The following is a 23,782-nucleotide window of genomic DNA, read 5'->3' on the forward strand; positions in this document are numbered from 1 at the left end:
TTACATGACATTTGAAATAATCGTGTTATTATCTGCTTTTGACGTAAAAACTTGAGGAGGCATGCACACAACATGTGGACAAATTGGATAAGCCGGTAAGAACGCAGGTTATGGTGTTTACATGCAATGCGAAATCAGAGTATTGGGCAAAAATCTACCCCTGTTGATCGGTTTATTCTTACGCATTTATGACCTTACAGTGATAAAGGAAAGCTGTTTAAGGCGTATACATGACCTCACATGTTGTCGGCTTACTAAGCATAAGAGTGTAAGAACGTGCATTGAAACAGGCTCAGAAGCACTTAAATTCGCAGATTTCCGAAATGTAGGATGGTAGAGAAAGTCTTTCACATTGATAAGAAAAGGGTTACCTGAATTGTTAGGGTTAGATTTAAGGGTATGGTTAGGGTTGGGTTATAGTTTCTCCAACCAATCAGGTATCACTTTCTTCATGAGTATAAATGACATTTCCCCTGCCATTCTACATTTCGAAAATTAGTGTTCTGGACACTTTTCTACGGAGCCCTTTAGAGGACAATGCGGGAATCTGTTTTCTGAAATAGTGTTTTGTGCCCTCACAATAGTTTTGTGTTCATTCGCAATAAGTTTTGCATTGCCTCATAATAGTTTTGCGTTCCCTCACAATAAATTTACCATGGTTTTACTACAGTAACCACATATATTTTAACCACTTGTTGTGAAACCATAGTGATAATACAGGAAAACGCAAACTATGGTAATAAAAATCATAATTTTGTGGCTATCATGGTTTTATTATGCAAATATGTAGTTTATCTATGGTTTTACTATAGTAATATTGTGGTAACACTTTAAAATAAAGTTACATTTGTTAACATTTGTAAACAACAAATGTTAACAAAAAGTTATCATGAATATATAATAATGAACAATACTTTTACAGCATTTGCTAATCTTGTTTAATGTCAATTTGAAAATATGAGTTTTAAAATCCAAAGTTGCATATGTTCACATTAGTTAATGTACTATAAACAACTAACAATAACATTTTTCTATTTTTTATTTTACTAATATTAAGAAAGATAAAATTAAAAAACTATATACTGTAGTAACTCTAGTTTTTTGCAGAAAACATGGTTTTACCATAGTAATATTGTAATACCTATTAAAAGTTTAGTAACCATGTTTTATTTATTTATTTATTGTTAGAAACCATGGATTTTATACAGTATACTGTATCCATATAGTTTTACTATATAATAACAATGGTTAATCTTCTGGTTACTATAATTAGCAAATACCATGGTATTTGTAGTACGGTCAAAATAATCACAAAATTATAAACAAAATGTACCATAATTTTGTTTTGCTGTATTATTACGATGGTTTTACTATGAATGTCAAGGTTAAATATGGTTATTTTAGTAAAACAATGGCAAACTTATTGTGAGGGAACGCAAAACTATTTCAGAAAAACAATTCCCGCCCTGTCCTCTAAGGAGCTCCGCACTTTTCACCCCAAAAACAAAAGATAAAAATATTAATTATTTCACGTAATTATATTTTGTACATGGAAAATTAAACCTGTTTAGGATCACTGTGATTTTATTTATTTATTTATTTATTTATTTATTTTTTATTGTTTTGCATTTTTTAATTTTGAATTAAGTATATTTCTCCCAAAATTCTTGTTTGTTTTTGAGTTTTTAGTTTAATTCCCATTATTTTCAGTGATGATATTCATTAGATTCTCATTACTGTAATACTGTTTTTATTTTTTTATTTACTGTATTCAGGTCAAAATAACTGCATTACAATGATTTTGTTATATAAATCAGCATAAATTAAAGTACAACAAATATAATCTTGATTTATGAATGCTTTATATATATATATTTCTTTCTTTTCACATTATATGGGGTGTGGGGATGATTGATCATTATTAAAATAATGTCAAATTGTGCTAAAAAAAAAAATAAAATAAAAAAAAAGTATGATCCTAAAATTAGGGTTATTGTCTTTTAACAAAATATAATTTCTTTTATTTCCTTCTTGATTCTGGGGTGAAATATGGACAGATTTTATACTGGTGAGATTCACCCATATAGTACAGCACATTGTCACTGGATAACTTAGATTTCCACATATAACTAATGAGTGTGTGAAAATCTTAAAGCCAATGTAAATTAAAGTTAGTATAAAGCACCAGTAAATAAAATGGTTAATTTAAAGATCTAACAGCATTTTTTTTTTTTTTTTTTTTTTTTTTAAAGGGAAATAAGTGTTTATCAAAATGTTCCATTAGATTTATTACACAAAAATGTCCAATGTTTGCATGGGGGATTCTTTACGTTGGTTTACAAACACATGTAAATGATGTTTCTCCCTCCAGCCGATGTTCCTGAACATCCTCAAGACTGTTCTAACCTTTAATGTTTGTTGTGACAGTCTTTCATAAATGTCCTTATAAAAATATATAATTCAGAGAGAATTTAAATGTTTTCCCATTGCATTGCTATCCCTTTGCCAGTTCTCTCTGTGGTGGAACTAAATGATGGGAGAGAGGAATTATATAAGAATTGATCACTCACTGACAACACGTCAGTCTGCAGAGATATGACTCCCAATTGGAGAGAGTGTGGCCAAACTTTGCTGTCTAATACAACTGTATTCTTTATCATTTATAACCAACTGGTCAGATGCATTTTAAGTGTGTGAAACAACTTAATGTTGAATAACCACAAGAAAATGTCAAGACATTCATGATTTAAAAATACTTTTTACCTAGAAAAATATATATAATAACTTTTTTTTTTTTTTTAAATAATAATTAAGAGGTGTACATTCACATATATTCATGGTGCAAAGAAAATATGTTATTGCTTTTCACTTGATGGTTACACTTGGCATGTTTAGAGTTATTAAAAATCAAAATACACAGAAATGTTTTGTTAGATTAAAACTGAAAAATGTTTTATGAAAAAATATGAAAAATTCCTATAAAGAAATATTGTTTTTTATTTATATAAATTAGTTTTTTCAGGGTCATGGATTAAATAATGTATAGAAATAGCTCCTTATAAGTTACTAGACTGGACATTTCACTTTTAACAGTGTATGAAACCAATAAGAATATATCAGTTTTATTTCTTAGAACTTGGTGTGTGTATTTTAAACTAGAAATCATCTAGTCATAAACTACGTTAAGAAATCCCAGCAAGTTTATTTAGTAAGTTTGTTTTTGCAATTTATAATTTACCTGTACAACTTTTCCTTGCGGACTCTCCGAGAACACAAGGACCTGATTGTAAAGAGGATCTAGAGATTTACGCACTGACTTTGTCTTCTTTTTGGCGATACACATGCCATTTTCCAGAAGATACACTTTAATGTATACCGCTGAAAAGCAAGAAAGAAACAATAATATAACATCAATTCAAACTTGTCCTAGAAGTCCACAAGATATTGAAAATCCACATTAACTACATTGAAGAAAAGACTTCTGAGGCATCTTTCAAACACACACATACTTGCTTTCCAATAATGGATCCACAAATAAAAAGAGAAGAACAATCTCAAAGACGGCTTAAGATCCAAGAGAACCATGTGTATTTCAGAAGTAATCAATAAGGACTTTCAATCAAGTTTGCCCTCTGGTTAAACTGATCTAATTTGTTCTATAAGAGTCATGGATCGGTATGTCAGAGCACAGTTTGATGAAGAATCACCTGGAGGGCCCTTGGATCCAGGCTTCATGATGAGTCCTCGAGCCTGAATGATCTCCACTTCCAACTGTCCATTTCTCTCCATCAGACCGATCTCCACATCTCCTGAAATACATAACATACACAGTAAGATGAATCACATTTAAAAACAATACAAATACCAAAGTTTGATGACATTCTGAATCTTATTTGACAATTTTGACATTCCCCAACGTTATGCAATTTCCAAACTTTTGGAAAACATTTAAAATAATAGCAACAAAAAATAATAATAATAACAAAATGTGTAAACACTTGTTTTGCATGATTTTACCAAGCACATGAGCATTAGTTAGCGTCTTTCAATGGCAACTGTCTTCTCATATCACAATAAAAAAAAATATTTTAGCCTATTTTTTAAGATTTAAACATTTTAATTTCATAATATGTTGATCTGAGTAATCTTTAACAAATTATATATATTATATATATTAATGGTTATTTATATCAAATGATATATATTTTTATATTTTAGTTTAATATATATATATATATATATATATATATATATACATGTATGTATGTATATATATATATATATATATATATATATATATATATATATATATATCATATTAATAAAAATTATTAATTATTAAAAATTATATAATTATTACTTATAAAAATGTTATGTAATAATAATTAACTATTATTATTAAATATTAAAAATTTAATATTATTATCTAATGTATATATATATATATATATATATATATATAATTTTAATATAATAAAAATAAAACATTTTAATGTGAATAAAACCATGTTAAAGATGTTACCATATGAAGCACATTAGATGAATTCCAATTCATAGTGACCATCCTTATACCCTACTCACTTCGAAGGACAGAGCTCTTGATGTGGGCATTACTGTATGAATGTACCCTTCGCTAACAGTCTTGTGGAAGGGCTCTTCATGATAAATAAAAACAATTGTCTTACTTTCATTTGGAACGACCCTTCGAGTGGGGAAAACGGCAGTTTTTTTATTTTTGATTATTTTATTTTTTTATTCAGAATCATTTTATGGGACATTTTATCGTAAAAAGATATTAAAGACATGTTATAATTCAAATATATTCAAACATTAAATTACATGTGCAAAGTGTTTTATTAATATTAGGTTAAATAAACAAAAAGGTTCAGACAAATGCCAGAGAGTCTGTGTCACTTTTGCAGGGACATGCTGTCCATATAAGCAAGGTAAGCAGTGATTACCTAACAGAAGGGTGAAAAGAAAAATAACACTATGAAATATTTAAATATAATTGTCAGTGCTGATCCTAGCCCATTTTTCACCCTAGGTGAGAACCTTCAAAGTACAAATTAATGTATAATAAATTAATAATTAAATACATCACAAATGGGTATAAACTGAATCTAGCAAAACATTAATGAAAACAATGTTGGGAAGAAACATGTTATGGCTTCTTAAGTAGGCATCATAAATTGGTATCACCATATATAGAAATAAACTTATGTAAAGTGCACGAAAACCAAACCAAGTGGTCTAAGATGTTAAAAAATAAACAAATAAATAAAAAAGTAAAGAAAGCAAAAAGCAAAGGCGCACTGCCCTAAAGGTCTACAGTATGTTTCACAGCAGAGACATTTGTAGGCTTTCATCATTACTGGGGAGTCTGGGGCCCATCAAGTACACAATCTATTGTATCATGATGCTGTAAGGGGGTCTGGGGGCATGCTCCCCCGGGAGATTTTATTTATGTATTTATTTATTTGCAAAAACAGCACCAAAGCATTAATTTCTGGTTATTTTAGGAGCATCACTGGAACATTATCCTACATAGCCTACATACTGTAGATTGTGTAGCATTAATGAAACTATGGACTAAAAACATATTTTCACATTAGGACACAGCACAAGATGAAGTTTATCAAAGTTATCTTTCTCAAAAGCCTGCTGTGGCAGTATCATGGTACAGTGATGGTACAATATGGTAAAACCTTGGTATTTTTATAATATATTATGGTATTCATATGGTAGGCAACTCAAAGGAACATGTCCAATAAATATGGTATTGGCTTGGTCATTTCTGGTACTTTTAAGAGCTTTCAAGTAATGTTAGTATTTTGATACACTTTTATTTAGAAAATGTCTGTCCCTACAGTAGACAATCGATCACAGACTGCACTCGCACGTGACGACTGAATGCAGCTGCAGGTTTTGTTTCAGTGAACTGTAAGTAAATATCCACTTCATTCAGCGTTGTTTTTGTCTTCTGTCTTTTAAAGCATGTTTTACTGCGTGACAAAGTGCTTCAAACAATTCAGCCCACACTTTAGATAAATTCATTGAGAAGAACCAACTCAAAACAGAGATTATCTATCGGGCATCGCTCTAATTCACGAGCCCCATGCTCGTGAGTGTATGGCCGTGTTCACAATGGCATACTATCCATACATTTCTCACTGTTTTTGCCAAACACAGATATAACAGAAACAGTAAGAATAGTATGGTAGAAAGTCATTTAGTGCACGGCCTATATGTTCTGTGGGGGGGCGCCACGACACCTTATTGGAACGCACAGGGCGCATTTTGTTCGACACAGATTGGACACATGCTAAAATTGGCTCTGTAGATTGGCGCCTGCCACGCCCCCGAAGTGATGGTTGACCGTCCCTGATAATGAATATAAACTATGGTTTTCTTTCAAATTCCTCATCTTTCATCTCAGTTGAGCAGCACAGACAGTTATTCATTTATTCGCTTTGGCATCACCCTCAGGTATAAGCACTTTGTCAAGCTTTCTCTCATTCTAAGCATCGTTTATTGCCCTTTCATTCAACACTGTACGTTCATTCAAATTGAATCGCGTCTGCTACTACAAATGGCCAAGGTAAGCATGCTTACCAAAATGAGCAAGCCAATCAGAAGCTCCTTCCTTCAGTCACGCTATCTGATAGGCTAGATTTTAGTTTTTTGTCAACACATTCAAGTTCACGTAACAAATGTGTTATTAAGCGCTAAAATGGATATCTGAAGTGTAAGCATCGATGACCTATGTGGATTTGGAAAAGTTTATTTCAATTAAAAATCGACAATGAGAGGTTATCGAAACCTCAACAAGTGGGCGACTTTTACAACAAAGTGACAAGGTGATCATTAGCAAGGAGAGACGCATGGAATTTGTGTTCAAATAAAGGTAAGATAATATATTTATTAAAAATCTGTGTTATTGATAGTTTGTCATAGATATTAGGCCATTGTATCTGGTTAGTCTGAGGCTATGAAGTGGTGATTTGGCAGTCATTTCCTTCTTGTGTTATGTCTGTTTTAGTTCACTGCGGTAAAGTTAGTTTTACATTTGACATTCATTAGACATTTGGTTTCAAAACAGTTAAACTCCCTGCACATTTCGTGTTTTGAGCCCAAAACAATTTAGATATACATAAACAACCATCCTTTGTATAGCACAAGGCGTAAATTAAAAAAATAAAAATAATAATAATTAGCCTTATAAATTATACAATTTAACCATATGATGTAATAACATTACGCTAATAGTAAATTACTCAGAAAAATATCCCATTCATCGCACATGACTTTTATAAATTTTATAATAATTTTAGAACTTTAAATGTATGCAATATGCTAAATCAATTAAACTCAGGGACCATTTGAGCTAAAGATGTCAAACCAACTTCAGTAAACTCAGATTATCATTCTTTATATAGCACAATGCTTATTTTTGGGAGTTTTTTTTTTTGTTGTTGTTGTTGTTGGTATTTCTTATTTAGAATATTTAATCCATATTAATCAATTAAACTCAGGGACCATTTGACCCAAGACTGTTTGAGCTAAAGATGTCAAACCAACTTCAGTAAACTCAGAATATTAATCTTTATTTAGCACAAGGCTTATTTTTTATTTATTTATTTTTTTTTAGAGTTTTTAATTGGTACTTTTTTTATATAATATTTAATCCATATAAATCAATTAAACTCAGGGACCATTTGACCTAAGGATGTCAAACCAACTTCAGTAAACTGAGAATAGTATTGTCACGTTTGAAGAAAGTCATGAGAGCAGGAACTAGATGCAGCTTAATTTAATAGAAAATAAATCAAATACAAAAACAGGGTAAACACAGGACCAGGCAAGACTAGGAACTGGAAAACAAAATAAACATCACAACAAAGATCGCAGCTGGTACGAGAACTAGAGAGAACACACAACAACTCACAAAGACTGGGTAGAAATCAGGGCATTATATACACAGGGGTAAATGAGGAAATGAAACACAGGTGAGAACAATAGGGAACAGCTGGCAGTGATGAGGGCAGGGAATTATGGGAAGTGTAGTCTGGGGGAAACAGATGACGGGCAAAAAATAAGGCGAAACAACAGTGAATCATGACAAGTATTCCCTACATAGCACAAGGCTCATTTTTGAGAGTTTTTATTTTGTATTTTTTTTATATATAGAATTTTTAATCCAAATAAATCAATTAAACATGAATGTTAACACTATGTTTTTTTTGTTTGTTTGTTTGTTTGTTTGTTTTTTACCACTCACCATTCTCTCGTACCTTCTACAATTCAGTAAAAAGTTTGACAACTTAAGGTTAAACGGTCTTGAAGTTAAATGGATTTAAATATATTCTATAATATAAATATAAATATTCTATATTAAAGTACCAAATAATATTCCCAAAAATAAGCCTTTACATTAGTTCAGATTAGTTCATTGCTGCTGTCTATTCCAGTGGTTCTGAACTGTGGGAAGAATGATGTGTGAGGCCTATGATGTTGAAACTACTGTAGTAATTGGCAGTCTTTTCTTTTTCTTTTTGTTGTATGTCAAAACAAGCTCTTCTGGCACTGTGGTTCATTGTATGATTTAATGGACATAAACATGCTCGGCTCAATGTATGACAATCTTTAATTTGTGTGATATGAGCAATATTACTGTTATGAATTTAAAACAATTTGGTCATGAAGTTTGTTGTGACATAATTGTTTCCATTGACTGGTGGGTTCTAAGCCAACAGTTTATGTCAATAACATTTTTGCGACATTACACTCACCTGTATAATGAGTTTTGGGCACAGCATTTAATAATATGTATTAAAATCTTTGATGCTTGCCCCATGGCACGTGCCTGTACTTTTGTTATAAAAGTTTTTTTGTTCTAAGCAAATCTGTGCATAATTAATAAGATGCATAATTCTGAGACAAGAAAAGGAGACATTTTTAGCCTATCTTCACCTGCATTTAAGATAGCATAGGCAGCTTCATGTGTCTGATGTTTACAACATACAAAGGCACTTACCCATTGAAGTGGTAGCTAGTGTCTGTCGGCCCACAAACTGAGCTGGCCCCATCCCATCCAGAAAATCACTGAACTGGGCATCCGATGCCAAGCACATACCACTGTAGTTCAGACTAAAGGAGAGAGAACAGGGCAGTGTGAATGTGGAAGTTTCCATTCATTTTAACAGCTTTTTGTTTTTATATATTTTTTTATAAAATGTAATGGGGTATTTTTTTTATGTCACATCTTAAGAATACAGTATATTTAGTTTCAGACGGGAACATAATGCAGCATGAAAATAAGATTATGTTGATAACAATAGTTTCACTTCATAAATGCAGGATTCCCTATCTGTCACTCACTCGACGTTGTGTCGATGTAGTGACACTAGGGGTCACTCCTGGGAGCCCCAAACACCTCTGCTTTTTTGAAAAAAAAGGCCAATGAGAATTGGCAAGTGGAATTTGCATGCCACTCCACCGGACATAAGGGTATAAAAGGAGCTGGTATGCAACCACTCATTCAGATTTTCTCTTCAGAGCCGAGCAGTTGTATTCAGTGCACTGAATTCAATTCCCTCCAAAGATGCACCTCAAAACTGCTGGATTTACGGCACATTTCAGTAGCTTCTTCCCCTCTGCACCCGTAGAGTGCAGAGAATGCCCCTGGGCGCTTTGGCAGAGCAAAAATAAGAGAGTATATTCTAAAAGAGTATATTCTCATTCACAAAAAAAGCGGCACACACACGGAACGTCTTTTTAAAGATGCCTGTCCGTTTGTGTGTTATTCCTGGTTGCGGTCGTTATCTCTCCACTTCTGACGGCCACGATCGCTGTCTTACATGTCTGGGCACTGCCCACGCGAGAACATGACCACGGCAACACTGCGGTCACAATCCCACCCCAGCGGTTCCCCACACCAGTCCTTCTACCTACGGGTTTGAGGCCGTGTCGGTTAGCACTGGGGGCAATTTGGGGACATCAATGGGACCACCTCCATCGGGTATCCCCCCACGGACCTCCCATTCCCCAGCACACTCGCTTGCCCCGATCGGGCTCTCGCACGAGACCGCCGGCTCGTCTCAGCGCGAGTTCGACTTCTCGTTCGGAGCTAGGGAAGACGATGAGTTATCGAGCGCAGCATCGGAGAGCGGGCTCTTCCATTCTGTGCTTCCTCCTTCGGGAATGGTCGCCCAGTCTCACGCCGACGCGGAAATGACGGACATGCTTTCCCGAGTGGCCGTGAGCATCGGGCTAGAGTGGAACCCTCAACTCTCCCCTGAACCCTCGTGGCTTGACGATTGGTTTCTGGGCTCGGGGCGCCGCCCACGGCCACGTACCGCCCCCATTCCTTTCTTCCCAAAAGTGCATGAGGAGCTGACAAGATCGTGGGAGGCACCTTTTACTGCCCGGTCCCGGTCTTTCAGCTCCCCCGCTCTCACTACCCTCGATGGTGGAGCAGCCAGGGGGTATTCGGTGATCCCCCAGGTGGATAAGGCGCTTGCGGTGCACTTGTGTCCGCAGAGCGCCGCCACCTGGCGCAGGCGCCCGAAGCTCCCATCCAGGGCCTGTAGGTTTACGTCGTCCCTGACGACTATGGCCTGCGGTGTCGCTGGACATGCCACCTCTGCCCTGCAAGTACACCATGCCAAGGTGCTAAAAGAACTGCACGAGGGTAGTTCTGACCCGGGATTGATGCAGGAACTGCGCTCGGCGACCGACCTCGCTCTCCGGGTGATGAAGGTCACGGCGTGGTCTCTCGGGCAGGCGATGTCCACCCTGGTGGTCCAGGAGCACCACCTTTGGTTCAACTTGGTCGAGATGGGACGGTTCCTTGATGCCCCAATTTCCCAGGTTGGCCTGTTTGGCGACGCCGTCGAGGACTTTGCCTAGCAATTCTTGGCGTTGAAGAAGCAGACAGAGGCCTTACAACATATCCTGCCCTGGCTTAAAGCCCCACACCCTGTCTGCTCGTCGCCAAGGGCGTCCTCCTGCAGCAACAACACCAGCTCCGCCGCAGCCCACCCCCGTGGCCCGGCTCCGGGGTGGAGCCCTCCACAGGAAGCAGACCTGTCTCGCGGCCAGCCGCTAAGAACCTGAGAAAGGCTTCGAAGTGCCCCCAAGATGGGCGACCCAGGGGCAAGGAGACCCACTTCTCTGGGGCTGGTCGACAGACCATTCCATCCCCCGGTGGAGGGCCGGGAGGAGAATATTTTGTCGCCGCATGCCCAGGAGGCTGTGGCACTCAAAAGCCTGACAAAAGAATGGTTCCCTCATCTCCTGGATCACATATCCGGTGCGTACGGCCGTCGACACAACCACCATCCACCTTCCCAATTTGGCAGGTATGGTGCTCCAGCGGCAGACCCCCCATCCCTGTGCACCCAGCTGTAGCACAAACACGCCCACATGGGATTGGTTCCAGTGGACTACGGGGACAAAATTCCTCATCCCCCCTCCTTGGCCAAACTTATGGTGGGCGGCAGGAGCCAGGTAAGTGCTTCGATGTCCCTGGACTCGAGTCCCCTCGACGTGGCACCTCGAGCTCTGTCCCAACGCGAGGCCCCACCCGCCAGTACGTCTGACGTGATCATTCCCTTGGTCCCCCTCACCCGGAGTTTGGGCACATAGCTCGCGCTTTCCAACCCGTCGCGATGGCTGACCCGGACCGTCCGACTTGGCTATGCGATTCAGTTCGCCAGGTGCCCGCCCAGGTTCAGCGGCATCCGCTTCCTTGAGCGAGAACGCCGCTACCTTGCGTGCGGAAAACGCTACCCATCTGCGCAAGGAAATGATATAGCCTGTCCCTCCAGCCGAGATGAAGAAAGGGTTCTACAGCCCTTACTTCATCATACCGAAGAAAGGCAGTGGGTTGCGACCAATCCTAGACCTGCGAGTACTGAACCGGGCTTTGCACAGACTCCCATCCAAGATGCTGACGCAAAAACGCACTCTAACAAGTGTCCGGCATCAAGATTGGTTCGCAGCGGTAGACCTGAAGGACGCGTACTGCCACGTCTTGGTCTTACCTCGACACAGACCCTTCCTGCGGTTTGCCTTTGAAGGCCAGGCATACCAGTACAAGGTCCTCCCCTTCGGCCTGTCCTTGTCCCCTCACATCTTCATGAAGGTCGCAGAGGCAGCCCTTGCCCCGCTAAGGGAAGTGGGCGTCCGCATCCTCAACTATCTCGATGACTGGCTAATCCTAGCTCACTCTCGAGAGTTGCTGTGCACACACAGGGACCTCGTGTTCTGGCACCTCAGCCGACTGGGGCTTCGGGTCAACTGGGAAAAGAGCAAGCTCTCCCCAGTTCAGAGCGTCTCTTTTCTCGGTTTGGAGTTGGACTCAGTCTCAATGACAGCCTGCCTCACGAACAAGAGCACACAGTCGGTGCTGAACTGTCTGAAGGCATTCAGACAGAGTACAGCGGTTCCACTGAAAATTTTTCAGAGGCTTCTGGGGCATATGGCATCCTCAGCAGTAGCCACACCGCTTGGGTTGATGCATATGAGACCGCTTCAGCACTGGCTTCAGACTCGAGTACTGAGATGGGCATGGCGCTGCCTCTTCAGCCCTTGGATCGACCTTGCATTTCTATGGGCAGGGGTTCCCCTAGAGCAGGTCTCCAGGCGCGTCATGGTTACAACAGATGCCTCCAAGACGGGCTGAGGCACCGGATGCAACAGGCACACAGCCGCCAGCTCCTGGACTGGCCCACAGCTGCGTTGGCACATCAACTGCCTAGAGTTGTTGGCAGTACTGCTCACCCTGCGGAGGGTCTGGCCGTTGATCCAGGGCAAGCACGTGTTGGTCCGGGCGGACAACACAGTGATGGTAGCATACATCAACCATCAAGGCGGTCTACACTCCCGTTGCATGTCACAACTCGCCCGCCATCTCCTCTGGAGTCAGCAGCGCCTCAAGTCCGCTACGAGCCACTCACATCCCGGGAGAGCTCAACACCATAGCGGACATGCTGTCATGTGTTGGCAGCACCCAACACCTTTGCGAGGTTCTACAATCTCCGGGTTGAGCCGGTCTCGTCCCGTGTATTGGCAGGCACAAGCAGGTAAGTTCTGGGACAGCTGGCCGGGTGTACCGCTTGCGCATAGTGCCTCCCTTGAGGTGAAGATGTGCGCTCTTGACTCCCAGTCGTGTTCACAGACTGTGATCCCTGGATGACTTTCCTCCTTAGCCCTGTGGCAGTTGAGTTTGTGGAGAAACTCGCTGACTGGCCCAGTACGTGTGCTAATGAGCCCCTGTACTGAGGTAGGTGCTCCACATGTGCTCGTTCCCCGAAGGCGACCCCATGTGATATTTTCCGCAAAATCGTTTCCCTATTGGCAAACTGTGTCTTCCTTGGGCAGAGGCCCCCGGTCACCATGCTCTTTAGAAACTCCTCCCCCTTCGGGTAGGACATACCATGGGATCTCTCCACATGACATACTTCTGACAAGACTCGGTAAGACCATGTGACGTATTTCACTCAAAATACCCCCCCCCCCCTTTTTGGGTGGGGTGTGGTTTCTGTGGTGTGTTCCCCTTGGAAGGGACACCCCCTGACGCAGACACTTATGGCTCCCAGTCAGTTAATAAATTCCACTCTTTTTGGGGAGAAAAGAGAGGTAAAGAGGCCTCGGCTGGGCTAGCCTGTCCCTATAGTTGGGCAGTCGACTTGTTCCTGATGGACCGTTCGACGCTCATAAGAGCGTTGGGGGAGGTTACGTGATGGCCTGGTGTGCTGGCTATGAGGCATACAGTGGTCTGCCCGTCACACACCACCAGTTCACGTAACACAGTTCAGATAGTTGTGGCATTTTGTATAGGGACCGCTAGTGTCACTACATCAACACAACGTCGAGTGAGTGACAGATAGGGAACGTCCTGGTTACTTTCATAACCTCCGTTCCCTGATGGAGGGAACGAGATGTTGTGTCCCTCTTGCCACAATGCTGAATTACCCGCTGAAATGGCCGGGACCTGGTCTCGGCTCCTAAGCACAAAACCTGAATGAGTGGTTGCATACCAGCTCCTTTCATACCCGTATGTCCGGGGGAGTGGCATGCAAATTCCACTCGCCAATTCTTATTGGCCTTTTTTCAAAAAAGCAGAAGTGTTTGGGGCTCCCAAGAGTGACCACTAGTGTCACTACATCGACACAACGTCTCGTTCCCTCCATCAGGGAACGGCGGTTACGAAAGTAACCAGGACGATATTCTGGTATAGAAGAGTATATTCTGATGTGATATTTTTCAAATATTTAAAAAAAAATATTTCAGTGGTTTGGTAAGTGGCTGCATGGGAATTACTCTAAGTGTATGTCATTATTTCCTGGTATTTGTCATGGTTAAAGCTGTGTAATTAAAGTGTTTAATTTAGTCTGTGTTAAAATATTTTCCCCTATCCCAACTTAATATGCAGAGACAACTATAAGCCTTTTGTAGGTTGTTTTCTTTTATTCTCTGAAAACATCACAAGATTATGATGGGACTGGATCAATGAACAGAAGGCACATCTCTTTTATCTAATGAAGACGGACAGCCTTTCAGCCTGACAGTGAAGCTTTACTTTCATGATGTGGACTGGACTGCTGAAAAAATGCCAACACATGCAAGCACGCATGCACAGATGCACACATACACACACACTTTTTTCTTGCTCCTAGGCAGATTTGAGATGCATGCTGCCAAAAATTACACATGCAATAATTTCACTATTGTGTGAAATAGCACAGTGTGTGTGTTTTTGTGTTAAGATTATGCTCCATGTCAAATTCAATCTCTTGACCCTGCAAATGGGAGGCCTAAATATTTATTAGATTTGTATTAAACTATATTTAGGTCATGGTTTATTTTTCAATTATTATTATTATGTTTATATTTACAATGGTATTTATGATCTAATTTATATTGGTATCATTCCTCCTGTTGTCGTAGAGTGAATTTTAAGTCCCTGCAAAAGGTGCCGGTGGAAGAAGTTGTAGAGAGTAAAATGTGTGGATTTGGTATGATTTTTTTTTTACCACTTTGTTATTTTGATTACATTTTAATTTTGTTTGAAGTGTAATTTGAATTTATAAATAATTTAGGTTTTATTTTTTCGATTTTAATAAATTAAAAAAAATTTTCAAAATCAAAATTGCCCGGTAGAAGTGAAGTGTGTGCCGATTCAATCACTGTTAATACTAGCCATGATTTGTGTGTCAGTAGATGAAAATTATTAACAATACTTAGATTCTCTAAGCATAAATCCAAATCCTGATGAGAACCATATTTTCCATGCACATAAAAGGTCATAGAAATATGCCTGACATTCAACAGGGATGCACTTAATGCACAAATGAACGTAGGTCCATATTTCTATTCTTCTAATTCATTGTATACAGTCCATTTACACTACCAACTTCTTATGAATGTTCTGTCTTTGTTTATATTGCTGATGCTTGTCAAGGAATGGACTATATAATAGGATGCATCCGGTGCCGGAGAAGAATCTCAAAATTAAATTGCACTTGATCCAGCCCATTAGTGCTATGCACGTGCAATTTCGCCAAACCCACTTGTGCCTAGACTTAGCGCATGCTTGCACGAAAATACCAAAAATTTCTAGCCATGCCGATTGACTTTGCTTGTGTGACTTATGGCTTAGCGTTAGCGCTCTTAAAGGTGCACTCAGTAATTTGTTCCTCATAAAAAAGTTTAACTCTTAAAGACATGAATTGTAATTTTGCTATATATGTATAAAATCATGACTACTCACATTAAAATGAAGACTCCAGTCATATCAGTAACCTGATAAAAGCTGTTTTATTCTTCATGGAGAGGGTCTGCACATGGGAGCTGCCATGTTAGAATCACATGACCAGCCGAATACTACTCACTTAATCTTAAGCGAGTATTTGACACTTTCACTCATTGATTAAAGTAATCATGGCTGACTGTGAATAATACATTTCTACAATGGCATCTGAAACTGAAAACTATTGATTTTAAATTATGCTGCATCCAAGCCGCTAGGTGTCAGTGTAAGTCCAAGATGACACAAAGACAAAAGCTGCGCCTTTAAAATAGGTTGCTATATCTCAAAATTTTGAGAAATAAATTCACAATTGCAATTTTTTATTTATTGTACTTATACGAGACATAAACTCGCAATTGCCATTTTATTTCTCATAACTGTAACTTTATTTCTCACATTTGTAACTTTGTTTCTTGCCAATAAAGTCATAAGTACGAGATATATGGTCGAAATTGCGACTTTAGATATAAACTCACAATTTCAACCATATATCTTGCACTTATGACTTTATTTGTCCTAATTGTGACTTAATTTCTCGTAATTGCAAGTTTATATCTAAAGTCGCAATTTCGAGTTTGCATCTCATAATTGCGACTTTATTTCTCACAACTGTGCCTTTATTTGTCGCAATTACAAATTTATCTCACATTATTTAGTTTATATCTCGTGATTGTGACTTCATATGTCACAATTTCAAGGTTCTATCCCGCAATTGTGACTTTATATCTTGCGATTTCGAGTTTATATCTTGCAATTGCAATTTTATTTCTCACAATTGCAAGATAAAAATGAGCAATTACGAGAAAAAAATCACAATTGTGAGCTAAAAAGTCAGAATTATTTTTTTTATTCTATATCCCGAAGCGTATCCAGCTTCCATAGTCACACACTTGAGCTCAGAAGAGATTTATTAGATCAATTTTTCCAAAAGATCCTAAATGCAGAAACAGATGCAGTTTTTTTTTTCTCCTGCAAGCCAGAAAGGACATTTGTACCAAAGGGGCCACAGAGTGCCACCTCATTTATCATTTCCTTTAATTGTATGAAAAAATAAGATGCAATAAAAAATATATTGTGGTTGAGGTTGTCAATCACTAACATTCTGCCTAAAATCTCCCTCTGTGTTCCACGGAAGAATGAAAGTCATAAAGGTTTGGTCTAACACCTGGTGAGTGAATGATAACCAAATTTACATTTTTGCATGAACAAACCCTTTAAGAGGGCATTTTCAAAAGCAGCATGTGGGCATGGCCCTTGACAGCCCTCCATCTCCATCCATTCTCCTTCAAACCCCCTTCCAAACCCATCCCTCTCTCCTTTTCCACCTCCATTCCTCCATCCCCAGCTCCCCATTCCCATCTCTCTGTTTGTTCTCGATATGCTCCTCGCTAATGTAGACAGTTTCATAATTAATTTTCTTTCTGCGGTTTGGCCTCGATTCTCTCCATCGCCCCTCCACCCATTCCCAATTCTGTCTCTTTCGCTTGTCATCTCCGTACAGGTCTATTTTTAAAATGCTTTTGGGAGGGTCCAGACAAATTCGATACCTAGTACTCAGACTGAGCCTCCCAGGAGATGTCATCTTCATTGCCTTCTCTTTCTCTCGCTCGTTTTTCATGCCACGCTGTCTCTAGCTCCCTCGTCATTATCCAGTTCATCATTTACTCTTTCTCGTATCTCTCTATCCATTTGTCTTGCTCACCTTAAAGGGATAGTTCACCCGAAAATGAAAATTCTACCATCATTTACTCACCCTCACATCATTGTGTTTTCATATAACACAAAAGAAGAATTTTTGAAGAATCCTTATGTAGTCACTCTGTCAAGCTCCAAAAAGAAAATACCATAAAAGAAAAAAAAAGTAGTCCATATGACTTGTGCAACATATTTGACGTCTTATGAAGCTATATGATAGCTTAGAGTGAGAAACAAACTAATTTAAGTCGTTATTCACTGAAAAACCTCTGCCGAAGCTCTGACTACAAAAGTTGTATGGAATATAAAAATTATGCATTGAAGGCAAACGTCATTGGTTCTCATGTGTCATTAATATCGATTTATGATTTACAGCGGAGGAAAAAATGTATTTAAATTTTGCTTTGTTTCTCACACAATATTACTTCAGAAGTCTTGGAATATAATACATGAATCATATGGACTGCTTTTAAAAATGATACAGTATGTATTATATTTACTATATGTAAAAGAGCGGTCAGGATATTTGTATTTGAAAATTAACTTTTTCTGTCCTAAGGAAGAAAGAAATTCGGGTACATAACAACATGAGGGTGAGTAAATGCTGAGACCTAAATTCGCAATTGCCATTTAATTTCCTGTAATTGCAACTTTCTTTCTCACTACTGTGACTTTATTTCTCACCACTTGCAAGTTTATATCAAAAGTCGCAATTTTGAGACTACATCTCGTAATTGCGACTTTATTTCTCACAATTGTGTCTTTATCTTGCAATTTTGAGTTTATATCTTGCAATTGTGACTTTATATTTCGCAATTTCGAGTTTATATCTTGCAATTGCAACTTTATATCTTGCAATTTCGAGTTTATATCTTGCAGTTGCAATTATATGTATTACATTTACTATATGTAAAAGAGCAGTCAGGATATTTGTATTTGAAAATTAAATTTTTCTGTTCTAAGGAAGAAAGAAATTTGGGTACAGAACAACATGAGGGTGAGTAAATGTTGAGACATGAATTCGTAATTGCCATTTAATTTCTTGTAATTATTACTTTATTTCTCACAATTGTGACTTTAGATATAAACTGCAAGTGGCGAGAAATAAAGTCGCAATTTCGACCTCATATCACGCACTTGCGACTTTATTTGTCCTAACTGTTACTTCATTTCTCGTGATTGCAAGTTTATATCTAAAGTCGCAATTTTGAGACTACATCTGATAATTGCGACTTTCTCACAATTGTGTCTTTATATCTTGCAATTTCGGGTTTATGTCTTGCAATTACAGCTTTGTCTCGCAATATTGAGTTTATATCTCACAATTTTGAGTTTCTATCCCGCAACTGCAACTTTATATTTTGTGATTTCAAGTTAATATCTTGCAATTGCAATTATATGTATTATATTTACTATATGTTAAAGAGCGGTCAGTAAAGAAGTTCGGTGAGTGTGAGTAAATAATGACAAATTTCCATTTTTGGGTGAACTATTCCTTTAAATTTCAGTATGTTCCTCACACAAAGCTACCATATGGCTTCAGAAGACTACAAAAATAGCACACAAGTTGTATGGACTACTTTTATGCAGCTTTTATGGTGTTTTTTGTTTTGTTTTTGCTATCACTAAGAACTGTTATTGGAAAAGAGTTGAGTTTCTTTTCAACACATGAAGGTGAGTAAATAATTAGTCTCTAATGCAACACATCTTTTCCTCATGTCATCTCATAAAATGGAGAGTCATTATTACTCACTGCATTTTGCATGCACTGTTGTCAGCAGCAGCCATTAGTAAACACACATGCATTACTACAAACGCTTCTGAGCATGACAAATACACCCATTACTGCTGCACATATTACACGCTACATTCTTGATGTCACTTGAATAAACATTTGTCTGCATTATGTCTTCAGTGCTTTGCTATGAATGGCTTTTATATATCACTGTCTCTATGCTGTTTGTGTTGAACTGGTATTCATTGTTTGCAAAAAATTTTAAACAGATGCTGAATTCTTGCATGCGCATACAGAGTTCATCTTTGCTGGAAGAAGTTGAAAGTTATGTGGAGATCTTTCTGAGTAAAGCTCTAGCAACCTTTGTTTGCAGATGCCTTTTGGTTTCATATTTTGTTTTCTAATGCAATGACATTCATACATTTTAAAGTGTGACTAATACTTTTTAGGGCCACCGTATGAATAGTTACTTTTTCCAGAAAAATCCTTGATGATAAAAATACACTGTTCAAATTTATTTTGAGTGTCTATAATACCAGTGAATTTGCATGATTAAAATTATTATTGTGTACTTTTTTATGGGGCTAACTTTTTTATTCACATTGATGTCATTGCATTTTGTTTTTGTCAAAAATGTCCAACTTAAAGACAATTTTTCAAATATAGATTCAGTCTAGGAACCCTAATATGAATGAGGGATTACAGGTAAACAATTTCAAGATAAGGATTTTGTGATTGTCATTTTCTTGAAACCTTGAAGCAGTCACACTGTACAGCCTCAATTCATTAGACTTTATAAGAGCACTTTTGATCCATGCACCATGAGCAGTTCTGCTTTTAGATTTATAATTAGTGCATTAGTTTGCAGCTTTCTAGGGCATTTTGAAAGGTCTATTGCATAAATGTCAGTGATGTGACCTTTCAAACTTTTTTCTCCCCAAATAAGATGACTTTACAGAGAAAAGTTGCTTTTCTGTGGGTCAGATATGCAAGACGTTTACAGATTCTAATTAGACATGCATGCATTTAATAACGTCCTAGCAACTGTATAGCAACATGACAAAAAGCATTAAGAAAGTCTAAGCAACCACATAGCAACACCCCAACATTGAGCCACGAGTTTTGCATGGGCAAGCACCACTCATGTTTTCTTCAGAAAATGTAAATATGTAGTTTTTGTAAATGTAAAAAAGTGGATCAGTCATCAAATATAGATTGTGCTTAATATTGCAGGGGGAAAAAATAAGAAAAAAAACCAGTAATGACTAGTCCTTCAACATCTGTCTACTGTAACAGCTGCTTACAGATGTTGTTTACTGCTTTTTAAAACTATTTCTTGATCTTAGTAAAAAAATACTGTGCTTTAGGGTTAAAATACAAAAAGTGAGCTTACTTTGTTACTTTATAATTCTAATTAACTGGGTTGCACTTTATTTTGTATAACCGATGCGAAAACAAGAACAGAAGCATTTCACTAAATATTACGCTTTAAAAAGACCTCAAATGTCACAAAGGAATCGCATTGTGAATATATTTTTTCATCAGTCCGGACGAACTGATTCACTATAACGACTCGGCCTTTGCAGCGCTACATTTGAGAGGAAGGACCGTTTAGGACAAACCGATTCACTAGAATGATTCAGACTTTGCAGCACAGTATGAGTTCCAGAACCGTTTAGGACTAACCGATTCACTAGAATGATTCAGACTTTGCAGCGCTACATATGAGACAAAGGACCATTTAGGGCAAACTGATTCAATAGAATTAATCAGACTTTGTAGCACCACATATGAGACAAAGGACCATTTAGGATGAACCCTTTCACTAGAATTAATCAGACTTTGCAGCGCTTCATATGAGTAAAAGGACCATTTAGGACGAACCAATTCACTATAATGAATCGAACTTTGGAGCGCTACATATGAGAGAAAGGACTGTTTAGGATGAACCGATTCACTAGAATGAATCGTACTTTGCAGTGCTAGATATGAGAGAACGGTTTAGGATGAACCAATTCACTAGAATGAATCGGACTTTGCAGCGTTACATACGAGAGAAAGGACCGTTTGGACGAACCGATTCACTAGAATGATTCTGACTTTGCAGCACCATATATGAGACAAAGAACCATTTAGGATGAACCGATTCACTAGAATGATTTGGACTTTGCAGCGCTACCAGCGAAGAGCTGCAAACTTCTGGCAAACATTTGCGGTGAATCAAAAGCTAATTTGCATGTGAAAATAACAAGTGGCAAATTTGCGTCAAGTTTGCAGCTAGTTTAAATTTTTTTGTAAGGGTTTGCAGCGTTATGGGTAAAAGGACCGTTTAGGAAGAACCGATTCACTATTATTAATCTGACCTTGCAGTGCTACCAAGGGCATAGATTTGGCTTGAACATTTGGGGGGTTGTAGTGTGAAGCATTTACATATTTCCATTGATCAAGGTATAAATAATGGGGGGTTGTACTTGCTTGCTTTGATTATTGGGGGGGTTAACTCCCCCCCAACCCCCCTGGAATCTACACCTCTGAGCACTACATATGAGAGCAAGGACCATTTAGGACGAATCGATTCACTATAATGAACCAAACTTTGCAGCGCTACATATGAGAGAAAGGACTGTTTAGGATGAACCGATTCACTAGAATGAATCGGATTTTGCAGTGCTACATATGACAGAAAGGACCGTTTAGAACAAACCAATTCACCATAATGAATAGGACTTTGCAGCGCTACATATGAGAGAAAGGACTTTTGAAGCTAGATACTGTATAAGAGGGAGGGCAGTTTCTGACAAGCCGAACCACTGTATTTTTTTCATGTGCAACAGAAGAAAGAAAGTCATACGGTTTTGAAACAACATGAGGGTAAATAAAATCAGAACGATAATTATATGTGAACTGTTCCTTTATGGAACAGCCACACAAGCAATTTCACGCAGGCCTCACAGTTTAAGGTAGTCTAAAATGGAAGTTACAAACAATATCTGAGGGAAAGTGATAAAAGAAACGAAAGAAACCCCCATGTAAAATATATCCTGTCCGAAAATGCCACTGACTGAATCAAAACCGTCGTAACTCTGTAACTTTCCATCACGTTGTTCATCAGAGCCTTCAGCTACAGTGAGTGTTTATGTAAAAGATGTCTTTTACTCAGTTAGGTATTCATGATATGTATAAGATGCAATGTAATATGGTGAAATATCCTCAGTGGTGGCAGCCAAAACTTAAATCCCCATGCTCCATAAACTACGTAGTAATCCGTCTAAATTGGGCTGGATTTTACTCCCATGATGGAGTTGCACAGGAAGAGCATCCAACTGAATTATATAAGGTTTGTGAAGATTTTTTCACTGTCTGTGAATTTCTAATGAAGCTCTGGGTATTGGACAAAGGGTTTGAGGGGAAATTTATGCAGAATAGATTATCAGTCGCACAAAACATATTGCTATAATTATGTAACGAAGCATATTCTTTTGAAAGGAAGCAAAGATTGAACTGCAAGTGCTTTTGAAAAGTTTTTGTTGTCATAAATGAATGGTTCTTTTTTTTATTGTTCTGCATGAAAAATCTTTTATTTGAAATTTCTAGCCATTTGTTAGACAAAATGACACATGTTTATCCAACCTCAGCCACAATATCAAATCATTCATATCTTTGCACAAACCAGTAACTATCTTCTATATTTATCCAAACTTGTGCAAACCTTTTGGCACATGGAAACATATGTTAAAATAGTCTTCTTACAAGGAGTTGAAGCAAAACAGCTTTTGCACCTTCCAAAACCTGCAGCTAAAGTTAGCTTTGATGTGACACACCAGATATTATCCAGCCCATACAAGATTTGACATAAGTTTACAAAAATTCGATATAGATGTTTTAAACTTTGTATATCCTTCAGGAGCAAACAGCCAACAGAGGAAAAGTTTATTGCAGAGCATACAAGATTTATTGTTGGTTATGTAACTTAGGGGAATACCTAAAACACTTTATTTATTGCTACATGTTCCAAAAAATATAACCATAATCACCTGACAGTGAAGGTACTTTTAATGCTTTTGTTGTGCTGTTGGATGCAATAACACTTAAGAATGAATCCCAAACCAATGCAGTGGGATTCATGTATAATACTCACTTGCCCTCTGAGCCATAGCTGTTCATGCTGTCCTCTATGGACTCATGGCTGGCCTGCCGAACTGTGCGACTGGGCATCTCTACGGCCAGTCCTGTCTCTGTACTTCTCTGAATACCTTTTATCCTGCGGCCCTCTGGGTCTAAAAGAAAGAAAAGAGAGAAAGAAAGAGGTTTAGTATAGCTCATTAAACCAAGACTACTTAACTACACTCTTACAAATGTGAGCGGTGCTTGCCCGTGCAAACTCAATACCATGTTGTATTGCTATGGTGAAATAAGAGGTGATTGGTGACATAAGCCAAAAAGGAAAGTTATTTCAGAAGTGGAGCAAGTTATTATATTTAGCTTATTTTTGTTATTTTTTTTTTTTTTTGGATCCTAAAGGCAAATGATCCACC

General features: G+C 38.1%; 1 protein-coding gene across 1 annotated transcript in view; it reads right to left on the reverse strand.

Annotated features, from left to right (window-relative positions):
• Positions 1 to 23,782, reverse strand: part of LOC127446437 (regulating synaptic membrane exocytosis protein 4-like) — a 71,167-nt gene that overhangs the window by 4,055 nt on the left and 43,330 nt on the right. The window contains exons 2-5 of the mRNA XM_051707339.1: positions 23,386 to 23,524; positions 9,038 to 9,150; positions 3,708 to 3,809; positions 3,239 to 3,378 (exon numbers count right to left, since the gene is read on the reverse strand). Coding sequence (XP_051563299.1) covers positions 3,239 to 3,378; positions 3,708 to 3,809; positions 9,038 to 9,150; positions 23,386 to 23,524 — 494 coding nt within the window. The remainder of the gene's footprint in view (positions 1 to 3,238; positions 3,379 to 3,707; positions 3,810 to 9,037; positions 9,151 to 23,385; positions 23,525 to 23,782) is intronic.

Source organism: Myxocyprinus asiaticus, chromosome 9, assembly GCF_019703515.2.
Source record: "Myxocyprinus asiaticus isolate MX2 ecotype Aquarium Trade chromosome 9, UBuf_Myxa_2, whole genome shotgun sequence".
Classification (NCBI taxonomy): domain Eukaryota; kingdom Metazoa; phylum Chordata; class Actinopteri; order Cypriniformes; family Catostomidae; genus Myxocyprinus; species Myxocyprinus asiaticus.